The sequence below is a fragment of the Chionomys nivalis genome, chromosome 3 (genome assembly GCF_950005125.1).
Source record: "Chionomys nivalis chromosome 3, mChiNiv1.1, whole genome shotgun sequence".
NCBI classification, from domain to species: domain Eukaryota; kingdom Metazoa; phylum Chordata; class Mammalia; order Rodentia; family Cricetidae; genus Chionomys; species Chionomys nivalis.
Window position 1 is genome coordinate 48,315,493 of NC_080088.1, and position 20,008 is coordinate 48,335,500.

At 44.8% G+C, this 20,008-nt stretch overlaps 1 protein-coding gene across 1 annotated transcript in view; it reads right to left on the minus strand.

Moving 5' to 3' along the window:
* Plcxd2 (phosphatidylinositol specific phospholipase C X domain containing 2) overlaps window positions 1-19,757 on the minus strand; it is a 58,212-nt gene extending 38,455 nt beyond the window's left edge. Inside the window, exon 1 of the mRNA XM_057765899.1 lies at window positions 19,031-19,757. Within this exon, the coding sequence (XP_057621882.1) occupies window positions 19,031-19,193 (163 nt within the window). The 5' untranslated portion in view covers window positions 19,194-19,757. The remainder of the gene's footprint in view (window positions 1-19,030) is intronic.
* Window positions 19,758-20,008: the final 251 nt, after the last annotated feature.

Here is a 20,008-nt window from a genome sequence, read left to right on the forward strand (position 1 = left end):
CTAGGGCAGAAAGTTTCTCTCTGCAGAAGCCTTGCTGTTGATCACTACACAAAGCACTTAAACCGACAGGCTGCTTTTGTTCTGAGTCAATAAAAAGCCTCTTGGATGTCTGATTTTCGAGAAGGAAAAAAAATGCAACTTGTTCAGAAGAACAGGTCAGTGGGTGGTCCTTCATACATCACCAACATCATGGTAGTGTGCTTTAGAAGCCTGGCATGGAATCAGACAGTCCCAGATGAAAATTAGCCTTCATTACATCCAACAAAAAGAACTGAAGTTTTAGCCCAACACGGTTCAGACGCCAGCTCCATAATAGCCTTTTATTTAGATGTGGTAAAACAAATTTGACAAGAGTCAGTTTTCACAGTTCTACCACTGATATCTAGAGTCTTGTTTTTGACAATATGTTTAATTTCTTTGTGTCTCAATTTCTTAATCTGTAAATTGGGGAGAAATGCACCTCCATCACGGAGCTGCTGAAAGTATTTAACTAGGCTTATGTAAGCCAAGGAAACCAATGCAGGAGTCCTAGTTAATCTTTTATTAGTATTACTAAGTAAGTTATCCCTCTGCTCCTGTTGGCATTTTCATACTCCTTATATTAAGTGTTGAGCCTCTTAAGACTTTGCAATGTAGCCACAAGGCTTGTCATATCCTAGGCATCGGTACCTGTTTTCTGCTTGTCCTAGTTTCTCCTTACGACAGCTAGAAACACTCATCCCTCATGCCTAAGTTCTGTCGATATTTCCGGATTCTGTGTCTCTCGCCTCCTCCGTCTCTCCCTCCTGCCGCCTTTTGTATTAGATGCCTGTTCTGAAGCAGACACCAAGTATATACTGGGATGACGAAACATGACGTGTGTGTGGTAGAGAGAGAAATAGGAAACAGTTCCAGGGGTACACATGCAGTGGGGATACACGAAGGAGTCACTCCTGAGGCGGTTCCTGCAGGATGAATTGTCACTAGCCAGCTGAAGCGGGGGTGTTGGTGGGAGGGTGGAGAAAAGAGCAATTCACAGACTGGGGTCATAAAATGATCACACTTACTTCGGGAGTTTTCTTTAGACCCTAAACTGTCTGACTCCATATAGGATACAAAGCAAATCCAATGCTGGATACCTCTTTAAACAGGCTAGACTCCATTTCTACCACATTCTCCCATCTCTTTCACCTGTCACTTCTGCATCTCACCACGTCAGCCCTTCTTAGTTCCCGAAGGTGCCATGTGTCCCCGTTTCTAATTATTTTCATTTACTTCCTTCTGTGTCCTTCTAGGAGCCAAATCTTGCTCCTGGGTCTCACTTCCTCAAAGGTATGCTGTAGCGGACTGTACCAGGAAGCAAGCGCCCTTGTTTGCCATCCTCCAACCCAGCAGGTATTGATTTTGGAAGCACTGGCCATCGTCTGAGTTTGCTGGCCTCGTTCCAACTGCTGGATATTGCTTACACGTATATGAACTGTGGCTTACTCGCTTAGAATTTGGTAGAGCATCCACGATGCCATTAGGTATAAAATGAGGTAATCGGAAAGGATGGTTCATAGTAGCTATATAAAATATTAGATTTCTTTGGTGCTAGATAGTGTTCTATTACACTGCACTTAATTCTTATTTCATCTTTGAGGGCTTTTGAGATGTGGTCCAGCTATGTAGCCCCGACTGACCTATTGCTCACTATATAGATCAGGATGGCCTCAGATTTATAGTGACAGCTCTGTTTCAGCCTCCTGACTTCTGAGATTATAGACATGTCCTGTTTACTTAATTCTTCATTTTTTTCTATGTAAAGAGTTTAGCCATACCCAACTAGACATGGTGGTATCTATTCAATTAGCACTTGGGAAGTAGAGACAGGGGGATCAGGTGTTCAAGGCCAGTCTCAAACAAACAAAATTCCCCAAACCCCAGGTTTGGTGATGCACACCTGTAATCCCAGAATTTACAAGTAGAGGCATGAGGCATGCTATTGCAAGTCTGAAGCAACCTGGTCTATATCATCAGCTCTGGATCAATCAAGGCTACAAAAAAACCTTGTTTCCCTAAAAAACAGACAAAAGAATTTGAGTTTACTAGAAAGTACAGTCTTGACCTGCATTCCCTAGAGGTTCCGTCGTCTCATGGAAAAGTCTAAGAATGTGACTTTAGATGGGATTTTGAAAGGGTTAAATATTGAGGTCAGCTGTGTGGCCCAGTCACATGTGTGCACAGGAGGCCAGGAGTCTGGCAATACTTTGTAAATTGTCACGTATCCATCCTGGGGAAGTCATGCTGTCTGCGACCCCATAGGGAATGAGCAACTGGAAGTAACATATTTGGAACCTTTTTATACTGAGTCCTATGAACCCTTCCTAAGTTGATGGTAACCTATAGCCTTGCATGGAAACAAATAGTAAACATGAACACACAGCTGTCAGTGAGTTCTATGAATCTTAGCAAATTATCAGGCAAAAGGGAATATTGCCTTATCAGGGTAGAGGCGAGCTTCCGGATTGTGTAACTTGGCCCAGATATTATAATTCCCTCCATTTGACAGACAGGGAACCTACATCGCAGAAAGGCAAAGCTTTCACTCAAAGGTCAAGTAGCTGCTAAACCTACAGGCACTAGGAGCAGATGTTACACCTTGAATGATGGACGCTGCTGTACTTCTTTCCAGGCAAATAAAAATAGGCCAATGATTGGCTCTGGGTAAAGGGGCTTGTCAAGCAAGCCTGGGCAAGCTATATTTGATGCTTGAGACCCACATAAAGGTAGAAGGAGAGAACCAACTCCACGAAGTAGTCCTCTGACCTCTACACACCAGTGGAGATCCATACAGTCCCATACACAAATTATATACATATAGACACACAAAAAACACAACCACCCCCCCACACACCCCAGCACATACATATACAGGTACACAGGCAAATTAAAAAAAAAACTGAAGCAAAAACCTTTCAAACTCCTAAAGAGGGACACAATGTATACATGTAGCGTCATGTATACAGTATCACAGTGTGCCTGGAAAATAGTGCAACTGCTCTATAGCAGTTAAAATAATAAGAAAATAGGATAAGATACAAAATATTAAAAACATATAAAAACAAACATATAATCTTAAATGGTGGTGTTTAGGACAGGTGTTTTGGATGGGAAAAAGATAAGACAAGGTGTTACAATGTAGACCAGATTGACCTCAAGTTTGGAATCTCTAGGCTTAATTTAGTGCTGAGACTAAGACAGATTAGATCACTTTTGTTATGTTCCATGTTTGGTTTTTTGGGAACAGGCTCTCACTCTGTAGGTTGGGCTGACCTGGAACTTTCTAAGTGTACCAGGATGACCTCATACTGTGGGAGTCCTGGATGCCTCTGATGTATCGGCTTGAGCCATCATACCTGGACAGGACAGTGTTTACAGAGAAGTATTTTGTCTCACAACCCAGGCATTTAATCTCTACAAATTTGATATGAATAAATCAATTTGCATGTTGAATTATTTCAGTGGCCTGAGCTGAAAATAGAACAATTTACAAAGCTGTATGTGAGAAATGAGCCTTATGGTTAGAAAATACAGCAAAAGACTCACTTAGGAAGTTCCTCACCATTCTTGGAAGCTATTTTATTGTACCTGGCCTTTCCATCTTAATTACTTTCATGTGACCCAATTCATCTGACACCAGGATGTCCCGCAAAGTGCCCTCTCTTTCCTCTGTGCCCTGCTGGTACTCAGCATGTCCTTGATGAACTGAGGTCACTGTGTGGGGAGAAACTCCATGTGTGTCTGCATCACTCAACTCTAAGACAGACAAGACAGGGTCATGTGTAATACACATCCATCTCTCTATTCTCTAAGGTACCGAGTACACGTATACAGAGGACATGCAAACACTACCTGAAGGGACAGACGCTTAGAGCCCCGCTTAGTACCAGTAAGCTTTGGTCCCCTGATCCTTTTGCAAACTCTCTTAGGTCCATTCATCTTCCTCTTACAGAGAGAGCTTCTTCTAGTTACCTTTGGACCTCAAACACCTGTTTACCCCTGGCTTCGTTTATTGCCATTGGTCCTTCTGGTTTATCTAGGGCAACGAAGAGGAATGTGCCAGAAGATATAGAGGATAAAAATAAACCAGAAAGGATAACGAAAATGGCAGCTATAATTTAAAAAAAAATCTGCCGTGAACAATTTAAAAAGAAAAGTCCTAGAGACTAGATTTCCCGAGTTAGTTTCTCATAGCATTGCCTGGGGCCTCCCATGTATGTCACATGCCCAGTAGGTCCCTGGAGAAATGCAGCATTTGTGGAGTACCTGTACACAGGACTAGGCCTCTTAGGATTGATGTAGGTGGACCTTCTGTCTATTGTTATTTTCATTGGTTAATAAAGAAACTGCCTTGGCCTTTTGATAGGGCAGAAAATTAGGTGGGTGGAGTAGACAGAACAGAATGCTGGGAGGAAGAAGGCAGTGAGGCAAGCAGCCGCCATGGAGCCAGCCACTGGGTCAGACATGCTGAATCTTTCCCGGTAAGCCATCACCTCGTGGTGTTACACCGATTATTAGAAATGGGTTAATCAAGATGTGAGAGTTAGCCAGTAAGAGGCTAGAGCTAATGGGTCAGGCAGTGTTTAAAAGAATACAGTTTCCGTGTTATTATTTCTGGGGCTAAGCTAGCCGTGCGGGAGCCGGGCCGGACGAAAAGCAGGCCTGCCCACAGCTACTTCTACATAGGATAGTCAAAGATAACCAACAGAGTCAAGACTTGGGATCAGGGGAACCATTTAGGAGTCTCCCAATGATAAGAACATCATTATACCTTATTGTCAATCTAGGGGGATGAACTTCAACTCTCAAGCTTGATTATTTTTCATGAGCCATGTGGGAGAGTGTTAATAATAACCATCAAACCACCAACAAAATCTGAGCGAGCCATGTGGCCAATTTAATTTTTAATCAGTTGCCTATTGAATTCATAATTAGTCACAATACACCAAAGCAACCTGTAAAGCCGAAACCTGGAAGCAGAAGGCCTTAATCAACATATTGCTTTTATGTGTGGAGAAGCCAAGAGGCCTCCCCCCGTCTATGGAGAGACATAACCCAGGGACCTGGCCTACCAATGCTTGGCTGGAAGGAAGTTATAGGAAGGAGTGGTTTCGTGGGTATTCTCTAGATCTAAATGATTTTCAAATGAAATGTTTATTTATAAAACACACATAAGAAGAACTTTTCTGGTCACAGGCACTGAAACAGAAAGATTGTACCAACCCTTCCGTCCCAGTAACCCCGCAGGGAGTCATTACCCCAGATGGTCTCCAATGCAGCCCCCGTGTCCTGATTATCCCAGGTTTAAGGGGTTCCAAGATCACCCCTGAGAGGCATGGTAAAGCTCTTTCCATAAGCATGGGTGTCTATTGTCTTTCAAAAGATTTTCCTGGTCTTCAAATGTCCAGTAGACTCTGATTCTCATCCAAAATCAACACTGTCAAAATCAGTGGTCCTCACGCTTCCTAACCTTTACTATAGTTCCGCAGGCTGTGGTGCTCCCCTGCCATAAAATTAATTTCATTACTACTTCATAACTGTCATTTTGCTACTGTTATGAGTCATGCTGTGAATGTCTGATATGCAGGATAGCTGATATTCAGCCTTTGTGGAAGGTTGTTTGATCCCCTAAAAGGGTGTTGCGAGCTACAGATGGAACACTGCTGGTCTAGATAACTCACTTCAAAGAAATTCCTCGTCTGTTCGGCTCACTTATGTCCCACTCTGCCTCCAAGCAGAGGACACCAGCTTTATGAGAGTCACCCCTCATAGAAGGGATCCTTCTCAAGTCTGAGGTAATCCTGTTTCTTTAACATTTTAAAATGAAAGAGCACAAGTCATAGTGGGAAAAGCAGGCGAATGTTTAGGGTGGGAACGAAGTTATAATAAGTTAAGCCTTCTGCGACATAACGCCCCTGCGTTTACGGAACCCCTTGGTGAAACCTCAGGGATCAATGTGTGGGGAAGAGTATTTGATGATTGTGGTAAAGCAAACCCAGTTTCCACTTCACAGAAAGCTTGTGCGGTGCAGAGACAACTGTCACCCCGTCCCCACCCCCAGTGCTGCAAAAGGCATGGTTGGGGCAAGAGTTCAACAGGAAATGACAGGATCCAAGAAAAACAGGTAGAAGACTCAATCAGCTCACAAAAGAACCAGATCTCTGAGATTTGACATCCAGAACTTATTTCTTAAAATAGGTAAAAATCTTAGTTAAATTCTAAACAAAAGTGTATACTCTAAAGGAGAGGTCACTAAGAATATGGTTCAGAAACAACATTTGCATGACATTCCTGGAGCGCTGGGTTCGATCCTCAGCACTGGCTGCATAAAACTAAGCATGGTGACACATGCCACTCAAGAGCTGGGGCTAGGATCGAGCTGGGGCTAGGATCATCCTTGGCTGCAAAAAGAGTTTAAGGCCAGTCTGGAATGCATAGGAATTTGTTTTAAAAAATAATGAAATAAAACAAAACAGGGATGGCAGTTTAAAACTTGAATCATCTGATATTGCATAGAATAGCTTCGGTGAGTACAAGGAGATGGACCAACGTTGCAATTAAGACTTAGTTCTGAAATCATCTTCACTATGCCTAATACCAAGTCTGAAATGCCCCTCCCCCCCTGAAGCTCAACAGGTTTCTCATCGATGCTCACAGAACAGGTATTTGGAGAATTCCTCCTCCTCCTCCTCCTCCTCCTCCTCCTCCTCCACCTCCTCCTCGCTAGCCAGGTCATCTTCACACCTGCTTCTCTTTCTGGCTAATCACTAAGTCCAGCTGACATTTCCTCCTAAGCGTCTCCAGCTTCTGTCCCCTTTCTGTGGTCCACGTTGTCACTTGGGTCAGGTTGCTTCCTGCTTGGATGACCCCCTGACACGTGCCTTGGTTACAGCTGTCACTTGTACCCATACGTTTTGAACTGCAGCCAGCATGCCCTTTTAAACCACAGGGCTGACATTTTCATGCACACTCCTCACCCCACTGTTTGCTTCCTTGAGACAGTCTCAGGTAGCCCTCGCTGGCCCCACACTCACTGTGGAGACTAACCAGGATGATCTCCTCTTGAGTTCTGGCACTACAGGTTTGCACCACTATGCCCTAATTTACAGCCACACTAGAGCATTGTGTGTGCTTTTCCAGAGTTCTCACAACTAAACTCCACCCCCAGGACCCCTTCATATTCTTCTTGTTAGGGAGAAGTTAAGCCCCTACCTCAGATTATTGGTCTTCTACGTACTTTATGACCTCAACCCCTACCTATACTTTCCCCTTTGTCAACCGAGACGCATCTATAATGATTTATTCCAGTGAATTAATGGGCCTCTCTGAACTCCCAGGTCTTGTTAGGACGCCCTTGCCATATGCTCTTTCAGATGCAGCCAAACCTCCCCTATTATCTTATATGCATATTATGCAGTAAGGGGCTGACTAAATGTGCTTTTCTCCAACCAGCTCTTTGAAGGCAGGGCCCATGCTCTTATTGATAGTCACAGGATTACTGGGAGAGAGCCTGCTGTACAGAAGGTAATCAACAGATGGATTGAACATAGTAAGTGAAACAAAGCCAAAGCTGCTTTTCTCTGCTCTCTGCTCTCTCTCCTTCCTTCCTTCCTTCCTTCCTTCCTTCCTTCCTTCCTTCCTTCCTTCCTTCCTTCCCTCCCTTCCCTTCTTTCTTTCTCTCTTCTCCCTCCCCCTGCCCAGCTAGTTCTAACAACAGAGGAGTCATTTTGATTCATTTTGTAATAATGCAGTCAGTGGTCTTTCATCAATTCCTGCACAAAGCTTCCAGGGGCTGACTTGAGCACAGAACTCAATTTCGGCATGCCATACCAAGTTCTTTAGGACCCTGCTTCTTTCTGCTTTTCCAGCCTCATCTCCATCCCTTCATTTAAATGAAATCTATTCTGATCACAGCAGATTGTCTGGGTTTCTTCAAGGTCATCATCATCTTCTGTCCCTCAATTCCTCTTGCACATGACTCTCCTCCCTCTCTCTGCAACACCTTCCAGTTTGTTATTTCTACTCAAAGGTCACCTTGAAGTAGGGCAATAAGAAAAGGAAGACTGAGGGACTCAGGAAGAGAGAGGAGACTTCAAATCAGAGAGTCGGGCTGAAGTTTCCTAGTAGCTGAGGGTTAAGAGTTTCAGCATATTTGATATTTGCTGGAAAAGTTGTCTACACAACATTCCTTTTATATGTAGACCTTTTCAGATGGGAAGTTAAAATAGCCCCCAAAGATACGTAAGAATTCATGACTTTTGAGTGGGGCCTTTCTCCTTTCCCAGACATAAGCATGTAATTTTAAATGTTTTTTACCAACAAGACTTGTAAACTAACCTGTCTTTATAGCAATAACAAGTCTTACCTTCTCAGTTGTGATTTTCGCCAATATATTCCAGAAACCACACTATGATTTCTTTTATTGTCCTTGAAACCTTTTGAGATGTACCTTCAGGAGCCACTAAATCACGTACATGCCTATTGTGAATACATTTAATTATGACTTTCTAGAGATGCCTGTAATCAAGACCATGTTTACTCCTTTCCTAAGCACTTCTCTTCCTATTAACCGGCACACTCTAGTCTACGTCAAAAGTCTAAAGCCCAGCTGGGCACACTGGCACACTCTAGTCTACGTTAAATGTCTAAAGCCCAGCCGGGCACACTGGCATACTCTAGTCTACGTCAAAAGTCTAAAGCCCAGTCGGGAACACTGGCACACTCTTGGTCCCCTCCTTCAATCATAGCACTTGGAAGACAGAAAAAGGAAGATTAGGAATTCAAGGCTAGCCTCAACTATATATTGATTTCACAGCCTGTCTCAACCCCAACCCAAATAAGAAAGTAAAACAAAGTAAACTTTAACTCTGTTTTATACTGACTGATCCTGACATCCTGCAGCAAAGCCAAGATTCCTGGTCAGGAGCAGTGTTTCGGGAAGGAACGCTCTGAGGTGTGTAATGGTTCCTGACCCTGGCTCCACCAGCTATGGGCAATCTCCTGCCTTGCTTTCCTTCCAGGAACAGGACTGGGAGCCAGTTTCCTGGGCGCTCTAGATTCTGTGTATTCTTCTCTGCTACGTTGGAATTTTAGACTTTTTGTAAGATAATCATTTCACGAAGAGTAGAGAGAAGAATATTCTACCTGATATGTAGCAAAACGATAAGAACTGTGAATTCACGACTTTCCTTTAAATGAGTTATATTTTTCTATATAGCCAATGAGAACCAGAAAAGACAAATTGTTAGGAGACAGAGGCAGAGACCCACATTGGAGCACTGGACAGAAATCTCAAGGTCCAAATCAGGAGCAGAAGGAGAGAGAGCACGAGCAAGGAACTCAGGACTGCGAGGGGTGCATGCACACACTGAGACAATGGGGATATTCTATTGGGAACTCACCAAGGCCAGCTGGCCTGGGTCTAAAAAAGCATGGGATAAAACCGGACTCGCTGAACATAGCGGACAATGAGGACTACTGAGAACTCAAGAACAATGGCAATGGGTTTTTGATCCTACTGCACGTACTGGCTCTGTGGGAGCCTAGGCAGTTTGGATGCTCACCTTACTAGACCTGGATGGAGGTGGGGGGGGTCCTTGGACTTCCCACAGGGCAGGGAACCCTGATTGCTCTTCGGGCTGACGAGGGAGGGGGATTTCATTGGGGGAGGGGGAGGGAAATGGGAGGCGGTGGTGGGGAGGAGGCAGAAATCTTTAATAAATAAATAAATATTAAAAAAAAACGCTGCTACTTAACGTCAAGTTAATGTCGCATGCTCATTACCACTCAGGAGACTCCACATGAACTTTCCGTGCTCCATCTAAACTCAACTCTAAGAAAGACTGAGCAGTTCCCGTCTTCACCTGGCTCTGTTCGGCATTCTTCCCCTGTTTCCAGTCACACTTTAAGAACATTGCTTTTTAGAACATAAGACTTCAAATAATACATGTTCATAAAATATTCATCTAGGTCTGACAGAGTCTTGAATATTTGAGTTCCTCCATTACTGTAGACTATGGCTGTGCTCCAGAACACTTATGGGATACAAAGGGCTCCTTCATTCTCTCGTTCTTTCATCTTTGCGGGCTTGGACCTCACTGTGTAGCCCAGGATGTCCTCAACTCTGTAGCAACCCACCTACTTCAGACTTCCAACTGGTGCGGACCACCTCACTTGGCTCTATTTTTTTTAAAAAAAATTAATTTCTGTTCATAAAAAAATACTGATAGGATATAGAGAGTACAAACACACACACACACACACACACATAATTCAAGAATAAGCAGAGATTATAAACCGACAGTTATTCTTTTACAAATTTTCTGTTCCCAGAAGACAATGTATTCACAAAGGAGGGGCGCTCTGTCACAAGAACTACATGACTTAGATGTCCCACTGAGAGAGCGCTGCTGGCCTCTGTAAACCAAGTTGTTTCCTCCTGGAGTTCCCTGCAGATCTGCAAAGGTATTTCCTCCTATACTGTTTGATTCTCAGGGCTGTTCAGCAACATAAAGCACAGAAACTTTTAACAACACAATTGAGACAAGGAGGACATGGCTGGCCTCCTACTTAGCCATGTTCATAAACACACAGATGTAGTGATAGATTCCTACCTCCTGGATTTGTTCCTTGAGACGTGCTCAAATTCTTTACACACAAACACACCCGCTTCTTATAACGCCTATGACTGATCTCGGGAGGCCTGATTGGACGCTGTAACGGAGTCAGAATCGGTAGAGTTGCTTGAGATGGTTCCCAAAGGCAAAGTTCCAGGAAGCTGGAGCACATTACCTATATAGCTTTACCGTGGTGCCTGTGCTCAGAAGCTCCTCGGGGCTGGAGAGAGGTGGAGGTGGGTGATCTGTCACACCTGGCAGAGACCAGGTCAAAGCATGTGTCAGAAACCAAATCTCTGGCTTCCGAAGGATGTCTGGCACAGACGCATGCAGGAGAGAGCCCCCCAACTGTCAGTGGGCAGGGTGGCAGGATGTTCATGAGGCGTGAGCAGTAAGAGACATCAGAATTTGGACCCACTCAGGAGGCCAAGATCATAGCAATTGTGCGCTAACTGTGGGGGAGTGCATGCGTGGTGGTGTGTGGAGGCCGAGGCATCTGTTTGTGTGGATGGTGAATGCACTCTATAGTCACGGGGCAGGGGCTGTAAGCGATAGAAAGGTAAGTTCACAGGAACACACTATGCAATACTTCATTCTAGGACAGGAAGCAATATGGCCGGGTCAAGGAGGGTGAGGGCTAAGGGAGTGAGTGACAGGAGAAGCACCACAAACATGGCCTGGCGCCCCAGAGAGTCTTTCTCACAGGCTTTGAACGTCGGCAGACGGTGGGGTCTGGCAGCTGAGTAAGGAGTAGGTGGACAAGACAGAGCCAATAACTAAAGGAGACTTTTCCAGCTCTCTTGACCAGCTGTTTATGTGGTGTTTAAGACTCCCTTGCTGTTCCCAGGTAGGCAACCCTTGGCCTCTATCTGGTTCCTAACTCTAACCCTCCTAGGGGCATGGCCTGTCAAATTATGGTAATCTGATCAGAGGGACTCTCAGGGTTTAATTGGATAGTGGGCTTCTTAATTAGACTGTAAATTACCTGAGGGGAGAGATTGCACCTCAGGCCTCTTTCCTTGTTCCATACAGGCTCAGGCTTTGGATCTTGTGAGTGGCTTTAAAAAGTCGCATAATAATAATTGTATGGAACTTATTTGTACCAGAAAGCATACTGTATGACTTACTTCTCACCTTCAGCAAATAAAGTGGGATACTTTTATCTTGCTCAAGTTTTCAGTCCTTGGAAGGGGTAAATTCAGGCAGCGTGGCAGGGTATATTCTTAACCAATTCACAATCCGGCCTGTATGTATATATGTATTTTTATTTATAATTACTTTGTGGTGCTATTGGACACTAAACCTGGGGCTTGGTGTATGCTAGGCCAGTGCTCCACCAGTTACAGCCTCTTGGCTTTCAGTGTTTGGAGACAGTGTCTTGCTATCCAGGATGGCTTTAAACTTAAGAGCGTCCTTTCTCAGGTTCTTTAACATTGAGATAACATTGAGATCTTTCCCACACACTCCATGCATGCACTTCCCCACAGTTGCTATGATCTGCATGTCTACAGCACTGTAGCTATTGTCTGGGATCCCACTTCTAACAGATACAGGAGAGAGCTGAATTCTTGCCCTTTTTCTGTGATGTTGGGACAGGCGTCCAGGAAGTGAAGAGCTATCTCAGGAGAGAAGACTGTTAGTTGGAGGTGCCGATGTTGAAGCTGCTCTGTCTCCACCATGACACTTAAAGTGAAAACAAAGCCGGACTGGTGGCACAGGGTTGTGACGCCAGTTACTCAGGTCGCCGGGCAAGAAGAGAGCGAGTCCAAACAAAGCCTGTCTGGGAAATCTAATGAGACCCATCCTCCAAATAAAAAGTGAAAAGACGGCTGGGGAGACAGGTTGGTGGCAAAGTGCTTATTTGCATGTGTAGGCCCTGGTTCATTCTCCAGCACCACAAAAACAAACAAAACAAAATAAACAAACAGTATTCCTGCGTAAGAAATCACTTGATTTCTCATGAACTATTTTAATTATGGAATCAGCATTATTTGGTTTGACTATGTCCTTGCTTTTCCTTAGCCTCAAGTCCACCAGAAGAATGGATTGGTTCCGGGTTTAACTCAGAGTTCTGGACCAACCCAACACTGTTACACAGTTTGCTTCTTCACCTTTGAAATGATCGCTGAATTTCTTTTAGATGTACCACACTTGGTGTGACTTCCAAATCTGAGCAATGACCCCTTCATCCTGGTCCCTCTCATCCCGAGTGACTTCATCTCTGTGTCACCCAGGGGAGAAGAAAGTGTGTACCCACAGGGAGGAGAGTTGCAGAAATCACCAAGTGGTCATTAGCTCAACTTCATGGAAATGGACATGATCCCACAAGCGTAGGAAGCAAGAGAAGCCAGCAACCCGAGAAGACAGAGCCATCTGGAAACTGGAGCTGTCAGTCACCAAAGACAGGATGGCCCCGAGGAAGGTGGGTAAGGCAGAGGCAGACCAGGTCAGTGGGAGAAAGGTGAAAAGGGGAAGGAGAAACCAGAGCAGGGAGAGACAGCAGCGGGAAGGTGAGACCCAGGCTGGCAAGGAAAGAAGGAAAGCAGAAAGGGTGCTGGACCCAAAGCCTCTTTCTTTTCTAACTCTCCCATCCATCTCTTTGGCCTAGAATTTTCTTTTGCTAGGGTGCTTGTGACAGGGCCTGTCTAGAGCTTCAGGAATACAGTGTATGCCAACAAGGAATGGATTCAAAAGTTTTCACGTGGCCTCGTGTGGCTTTCTGCCAAAGGCAAACCTAGCCAGTCTATTCAGTTTAGCTCTGACCATGCTGGAAAAGGAGCTGGGTTCCAAAGACTGAGGCAGGAGGATAGCTTCAAACAGAAGTCAGACTGGGCTATATAGTGAGTTCAAGTCTGGCATGGGGTACAGTGTGAGCCTTTTGTCTCAGAATATAAAAAGTAAAAACGACCAACACAACACAACAGCAAATGACAAAGATCGAATGTTCTCCCTCTGTGGCCTTCTGAATTATTCAGTCAACAGTCACCACTGTCTGCTCGTCTACCGCTGACTCCATTGAATTGGGATCATAAATGAAGACAAAGACACTTCCAGCAACTAATTCACAGACCTTAGGAAAAACAGCAGGGTGAGAACTTCACAAGGAAGGACTGTCAAGGGCCATAGGGGTGGGGAAAGGTGCCTCCATCCACTTCCCCCATCAGGAAGCTCAATTAGACTATTTTATTGAGACCTACCCCTTCCCAACCCTAATTTTTAAGTAGTGTCTCTTGCACTCCTGACCCACTTACTCTCTCTCTCTCTCTCTCTCTCTCTCTCTCTCTCTCTCTCTCTCTCCCTTTCGGGTCTCATGTATCCCAGGCTTGGAATTTTAGAATTCACTCTGTGGCCCAGAGCGGCCTCACATCCATAGAGACCTTCCTGGTACCCCAGCCTCTCAAGGGCTGGAGTCAGAGGGTGGAGCTACCCTACGCCACTCTAACCATTCCTTAAATAGCATTTTCCCAACAAAGCTGAGAATACGAGGCGGAAATGCTCTGCCCAACCTGTGTGCCTCTGCGACACAACATCTGCATCTATTTTGACGTTTATCGCAGGTTGCTCTTAACTGTGAATGGTGGGGAGGTCCTCAGAGGTAGCTAGACATTGCTGGGTTATAAGCATCTTTAGAAGTAGGGTTTTCTTAAAATGCACTCAGGATATAATGAGGTGAAAATGAAGAGGCTAAAGTGGATCCTGCTTCTTCTTTTTTTTTTTTTTTTCGAGACGGGGTTTCTCTGTAGCTTTGGTGCCTGTCCCAGAACTAGCTCTTGTAGACCAGGCTGGCCTCGAACTCCCAGAAATCTGCCTGCCTCTGCCTCCCCAGTGCTGGGATTAAAGGCATGCGTCACCACCGCCCAGCGATCCTGCTTCTTTTAAATAACTATGTTCTTGTTGAAACCAAAATTAATGTCTTGTTTTAAAGGGATATAAAAAATGTTCTTCAGACCTAAAAGGACTCAGCAATCCTTTCCAATAGTTTTATTTTAACAAAGAACAGGTTTTCAAAACCCTAAGTCAAGCTGGATGGTGGTGGTGAACACAACACCTTTAATCCCAGCACTTGGGAGGCGGAGGCAGGTGGTTCTCTGTGAGGTCCAGCTCAGCCTGGTCTACAAAGCCAGTTCTAGGACAGCCAGGACTGGTACACAGAGAAGCCCTGTCTTGAAAAACGACAACAACAAACCAACCAACTAACCAAACAAACAAACAAAAGAACCTCAAACCCTAAATTAATCTTTAATCTGAAAAAGATTAAGTATTTCATTGAACTCAGTATATTTTTTAATATGCTTACTTTTTGAGATGAGTCTCATTTTGTACCCCAGACTGGCCTGAAACTTACTATGTAGTTCAGACTGACTTAGAACTTGCAGCAATTCACCTGTTTAACTTCCTAAGCCCTGGGATTATAAACGTGACTCACCACACCCAGCTCTTAATGAGTATCTTAATCACAAGTAGAAAACAGCTACTTTGTACCACAGAGTCAGAATCAACAGCACAACACAAGACCTTAACTCAAGAAGGCTCTTCCCAATAGACCAAATATCTTACCTTGAATAAAGGAGAAAGAACATTGTTAAAAAATAAATAACAACACAAACAAAAAAAAAAAGGAAGAAAAGGGCAGCGCCGTAATATACATAGAGAAAATGGATTCACTCAAAATCAGTATACAGCCAAGTTTGGTGGTTCACACTGTAGTCTCAACCAGAAGGGAGGCAGAAGATGAAAGATTTTGGTAAGCTCCAGGCCAGCCTGGGCTACAGAGTAAAACTATGCTTAAAAAGAGAAAAAAGAAAGAAAAAAAGAAAATAAAAAGAAAGAAAAAAAACAATATACATTATATTTAAAAAGGAAAGAAAGAAAAGAAAAGAAAAAGAAAGAAAAACTTTTCCCTTTTAGAAAATGTCAATAACATCAAGGAAAGTATTTGTATAGTAAACTTTAATTTTAAAAAAGTAGCATTTATAATTTCAAGACCTTTTATCTTGTAGAGATCAAATGACTAGATACAGTTGGGAATGAGAATAACTCTGAGATTCTCCTCTGAGATATTTCAATGTGTTTGTGTGACCGTGGAGCTTAACAGGTGGGGGTCCCAGTTTCGGAAGTGTGGTAATCCACCAGGGCTCTGTTGAGAGCACACAGCCACATGTGTGGTCTCTCATCAACGCCTAGGCACAGACAGCAGGTGCTCCCACATCTGACACAATTAAAACCATCCAGATCTATGATCGCCAGATCCCTCATCCTTTCCCGACCTCTCCCATATCACTGCTGCCACAGTCCCCCTCCTGATGGATCTGGCTCAGCATTCAGACACATGGGATCAAAGCATCAGTTCTGAATTTCAGTCTTACTGGGTTCCAATTCAAACAAATCCGTCTATCTGTCTGTCTATCTACCTATCTCTATTCATCTATCAATCTGTCATCTATCTGTCTGTCTCTATCCATCTATGTATCTATGTATGTATCCATCCATCATCCATCCATCCATCCATCCATCCATCCATCCATCCATCCATCCATCCATCTATCTATCTATCTATCTATCTATCTATCTATCTATCTATCTATCTATCTATCTATCATCTCTCTAGACAGCTTTCCTCCGTATCTAACTCACATTCAAACTGATATATGACTGCTCAGATGAGAACCAGCGAATTCAGGATGGGTGTGGTGCAACAGGCCTGCCATCCCCAGGCGTTTGAGAGAGAGAGGCAGAAGGATCAGGAGTCCCAGGTCAGCCAAGGCTACACGAGATTGTCACAAACAAACAAATGAATAACAACAACAAAAGCCCACCCAGTTTTCTTTCCCATCCTGCAGAGTATGGGCTGGGAAATCTGCCTTTCCAGCCAGAATCCATCTCTATGGCTCTGTACTTTCCGAGGCCCCTCAAGGGCACTGAGGCAGTGAGCGAGTGTTTTTATTACATAAGCATCTAAATACTAGTTCTGCCACTCAGCATACATGAGGGAAAAAAGGTAAATTTTCGGGACGATAATTTCTTTCTTTTTTTTTTTTCGAATTCACTATGCAATAGAGGGTGACCTTGAATTCCTAATCTTCCTGCTTGTACTCTGCCCCATTTCTGTGTTGCTGGGGATCAGGCTGCAGACTTTATCAGTGCTAGGCAAGTACTCTACCAACAGAGCTACACCCCAACCCCTAATTTCCTTTTTCAAAAATGGTGATATCAATATCTATTGATTTCATGGAAAGGACCAGTACTCGAGGTACTCTATGCCAGTGGGTATATCAGGGTGGAACTCAGTAATGGGTAGCTATTACCAGGCATGGTGGCCCAAGGCTGCAATTTGGAAGGCAGAACAGGAGGCTGTCAAGGTTGAAGCTAGGCTAAGCTACATAGGAGAGGTGTTTCTCAAAGAAAGGCTAAAAATAAAAGTGTGTATGTTTTGGGGGTTGTGGTGGTTATGTTGAAGGTAGCAATAATTCAGACAAAGGGGCAGATGATTGCCCCTTCCTGAACACCTTCCATATATTTTAGTTTCTCGTAAAGGCTAGTCTGAACCTGACTGCCAGCCTTTCTCTGGGACATATTAAAAGTCAGGGCACAGTAAAGATAACCTGCAATGAGGGGTGGGGGTGTGCACGGAAAGTACTTAGTGTTTGAGTTTCCTGTTCTGAGCTGACTTACGTACATATATTTCTTCCATTCCTGGGGGAAAACACCTCATGGTAGTAAATGTGATGTGTTTATGGGAGTCGGGGGCACTATTTTCTTTTTCCACTTAGCTTCACAAAGTAGGGTCAACAAACCCCGAGTGCTTCACAGAACTAATACTGAGTTCCCAGTATGGTGGCGGTTCTCAAGAATTCTGTTTCCTCTGGCAATTCTAGTAACTGAAATACAGTATAGAGCAGGAACTAACACGTAGATTCTTTGTAGAGTCAGTTGGAATGCACAGTCAAGCCCAGTAGAGCTACAGTTCGAACTGTCCGAAGTACAAGGAAGAAGGAAGTCAGCCTACTTGGACATGCCCTGAGTGACAGGGTCATTTAGGACCTGCCTAAGATGCCATTCTGTTTGCAAACATGAACCACCTGCCATATCACACAGAAGAAATAATTCCATGGAAGAGCCCAAAGGCAAATGAGTCATGTTAAAAGTGTCCCATGCATCGTTTTGGAGATGACTCCATAGGCATCAATTAAACATGGAAAAGTCATGTTCTAAAGCATGGCCATCTGACATTTCCCAAGGAACTGTAGTTAAGGGCCAGTAAAACAGAAGGGCTCGTAACTGTAACAAGATTTTGCAACCTTTCCCTTGTTCAGCAGCAGCGAAGGCCCATGAGGACAAAGATCCTGGAAGAGCTCCAAAAGAAGAGGTGAGCCAAGCAAAACCTGCATCCACAGCCAGCATTTCTCTTCCCCGTGCATAGAAAGCAGATGGAGGTGGCATGAGGTCATCTTTTAAGGCAGACCGATCCAGGGAATGCTTGTGAGTTTGTCTTACACTCTAAAGGTGAACTTTAAATGCTACGTGTCCAGGAAAGAGAAAGAAGAGAAAGAACAGGTCCATCTTTTGCTCCTCGAGTCCCTTCTAAGTGCCAGCATCACAGGACTGGGCTCATCTCACCAAGCCAAACTCAGTGTGGTCTCAAAATTCTTCCCATGATAACTATGCCTTAACAACGTGTTTAGTGAAAAAATTAACCAATTGCATGAGAGTCAAGCTTTAAAGCCTCTGGCAGGGAATGCGGCAGAAGCAGAGGTGCTTTTCAAGCCTACAGTTCTAGATCAGCCAGGCAGACACCTGTGTATATATAGACAAAGCTTCAAACACCATCACTTCATCACACCTAATGACTGCCTGCGAGGACAGCTTGCATCCTCTATTTCTGGCTTTTCCCAACAACAAAACTATGTGTCTTCATATCCAGCCCCGAGTTTGAACCATTTTCTAACATTTATCTGACTTTTTTTTCACACAAGGGCAGATAAACAAGATATATTTTTTTCAGCTTCAATCTTGATACAGAGCTAAGATTATTAACGACTTTTTATCCATCATCTTTGATTCTCCCCCCCTTTTTCCTTAAATGATTCAAGTCAAGGAGCCCTTCACATACCCGGGGCTCAATCTTAAGAAGGTTAGCATTCTTAGATCAAGGCTGTATGTATAAACAGAATAAAAACAACAAAACAGCAGTGCCGTGTCCCTTTCTTCCGTCTGTCCCTTTTGCTTGCCCCTCTTTAAATCTTAACCTTCCTGTTAAGTTTTTTATTTGGAAATAAAAGAAATCACTGACAATTATTGTTTTTTTCAACACAACAGCAAACAACCCAGCCCATTAACAAACACTAAAATGGCAGAATTAAACACAATGTGAACAAGTAGTTATGAACGAGTACCTGGGATTGCCAGATTGGAAAGGGGGACGTTGTGGAGGTGAGCGGGGAGCGAGGCCATCCAGTCGGCATTGCAGACCTCCGAGGCCGCCTTTGTCCCGCTGGGATTGGGAGAGCAGATGGTCCCCATCCTGAGTTTCCTCCTGGCCTTTCTAAATGCTAGCATCCCTCTTGTCCACGAATTAGACAGGCTCAGCCTTGAGCCAGTCACTCTGTGATCATCACCGCTCGGGGCTCTCTAGACATTTCAGAGCCACATGGGTCACGCCAGCCTTTTCAAGACGCTTTTCTGCCTGGGAGATGGGTTAAATAGGTGCTTCCCCACCCGCTGCGCCCGCAGTCCCCACCCTCTCCGCCTCGCCTCTGAGATCCACTCCTTTAATCTCCTCAGTGTCCCTGCTCAGTTAAACTTCTTAGTCCCCCTCTGGAGACGGGGGAGGCAGGCCCGAAGACACACAAACCTCACTGACACTCACGGCATCCAGGAACAGCCACACCCGCAGCTACTCACACGACAGGTGCCCACAGGGCATAGAGACGTGCTAGAGGGCTGCACACACGTGCGCGCCCGGGTTGCACCATCTCTAGTTCATGGGTGCTTCCGTGGGTGTCGCTGGGCTAGTACACAAGCTGGGCCTGCCTGCCACCCGCCTCCCCAGCTTCTTTGCCCCCTGCCCTGTGCTTTCCTGAAAGGCTCTCAGAAGAGTAACCGGCGGCCCCGGGACTCTGGCGGCCCCGCCCCGCACTGCCGGGCAGATTTGCCAGGCTAGGCGAGCTGTGATTGGCCATCGACGGAGTGCGCTCTGATTGGTCGACGCTCTGGGGGCCCGCCCCTGCATCCCGCTCCCACGCCTCCCGTGCCTCTTAGCTCCTCCCTTCTCCACTCCAGCCTTTTCGCGTGTGGACTGGCCGAGCTGCGGCCTGCTGTTCCCTATGGGGAAATATGCATTGTGCCGGCTGTCTTCAGATTGATCTTTCCAG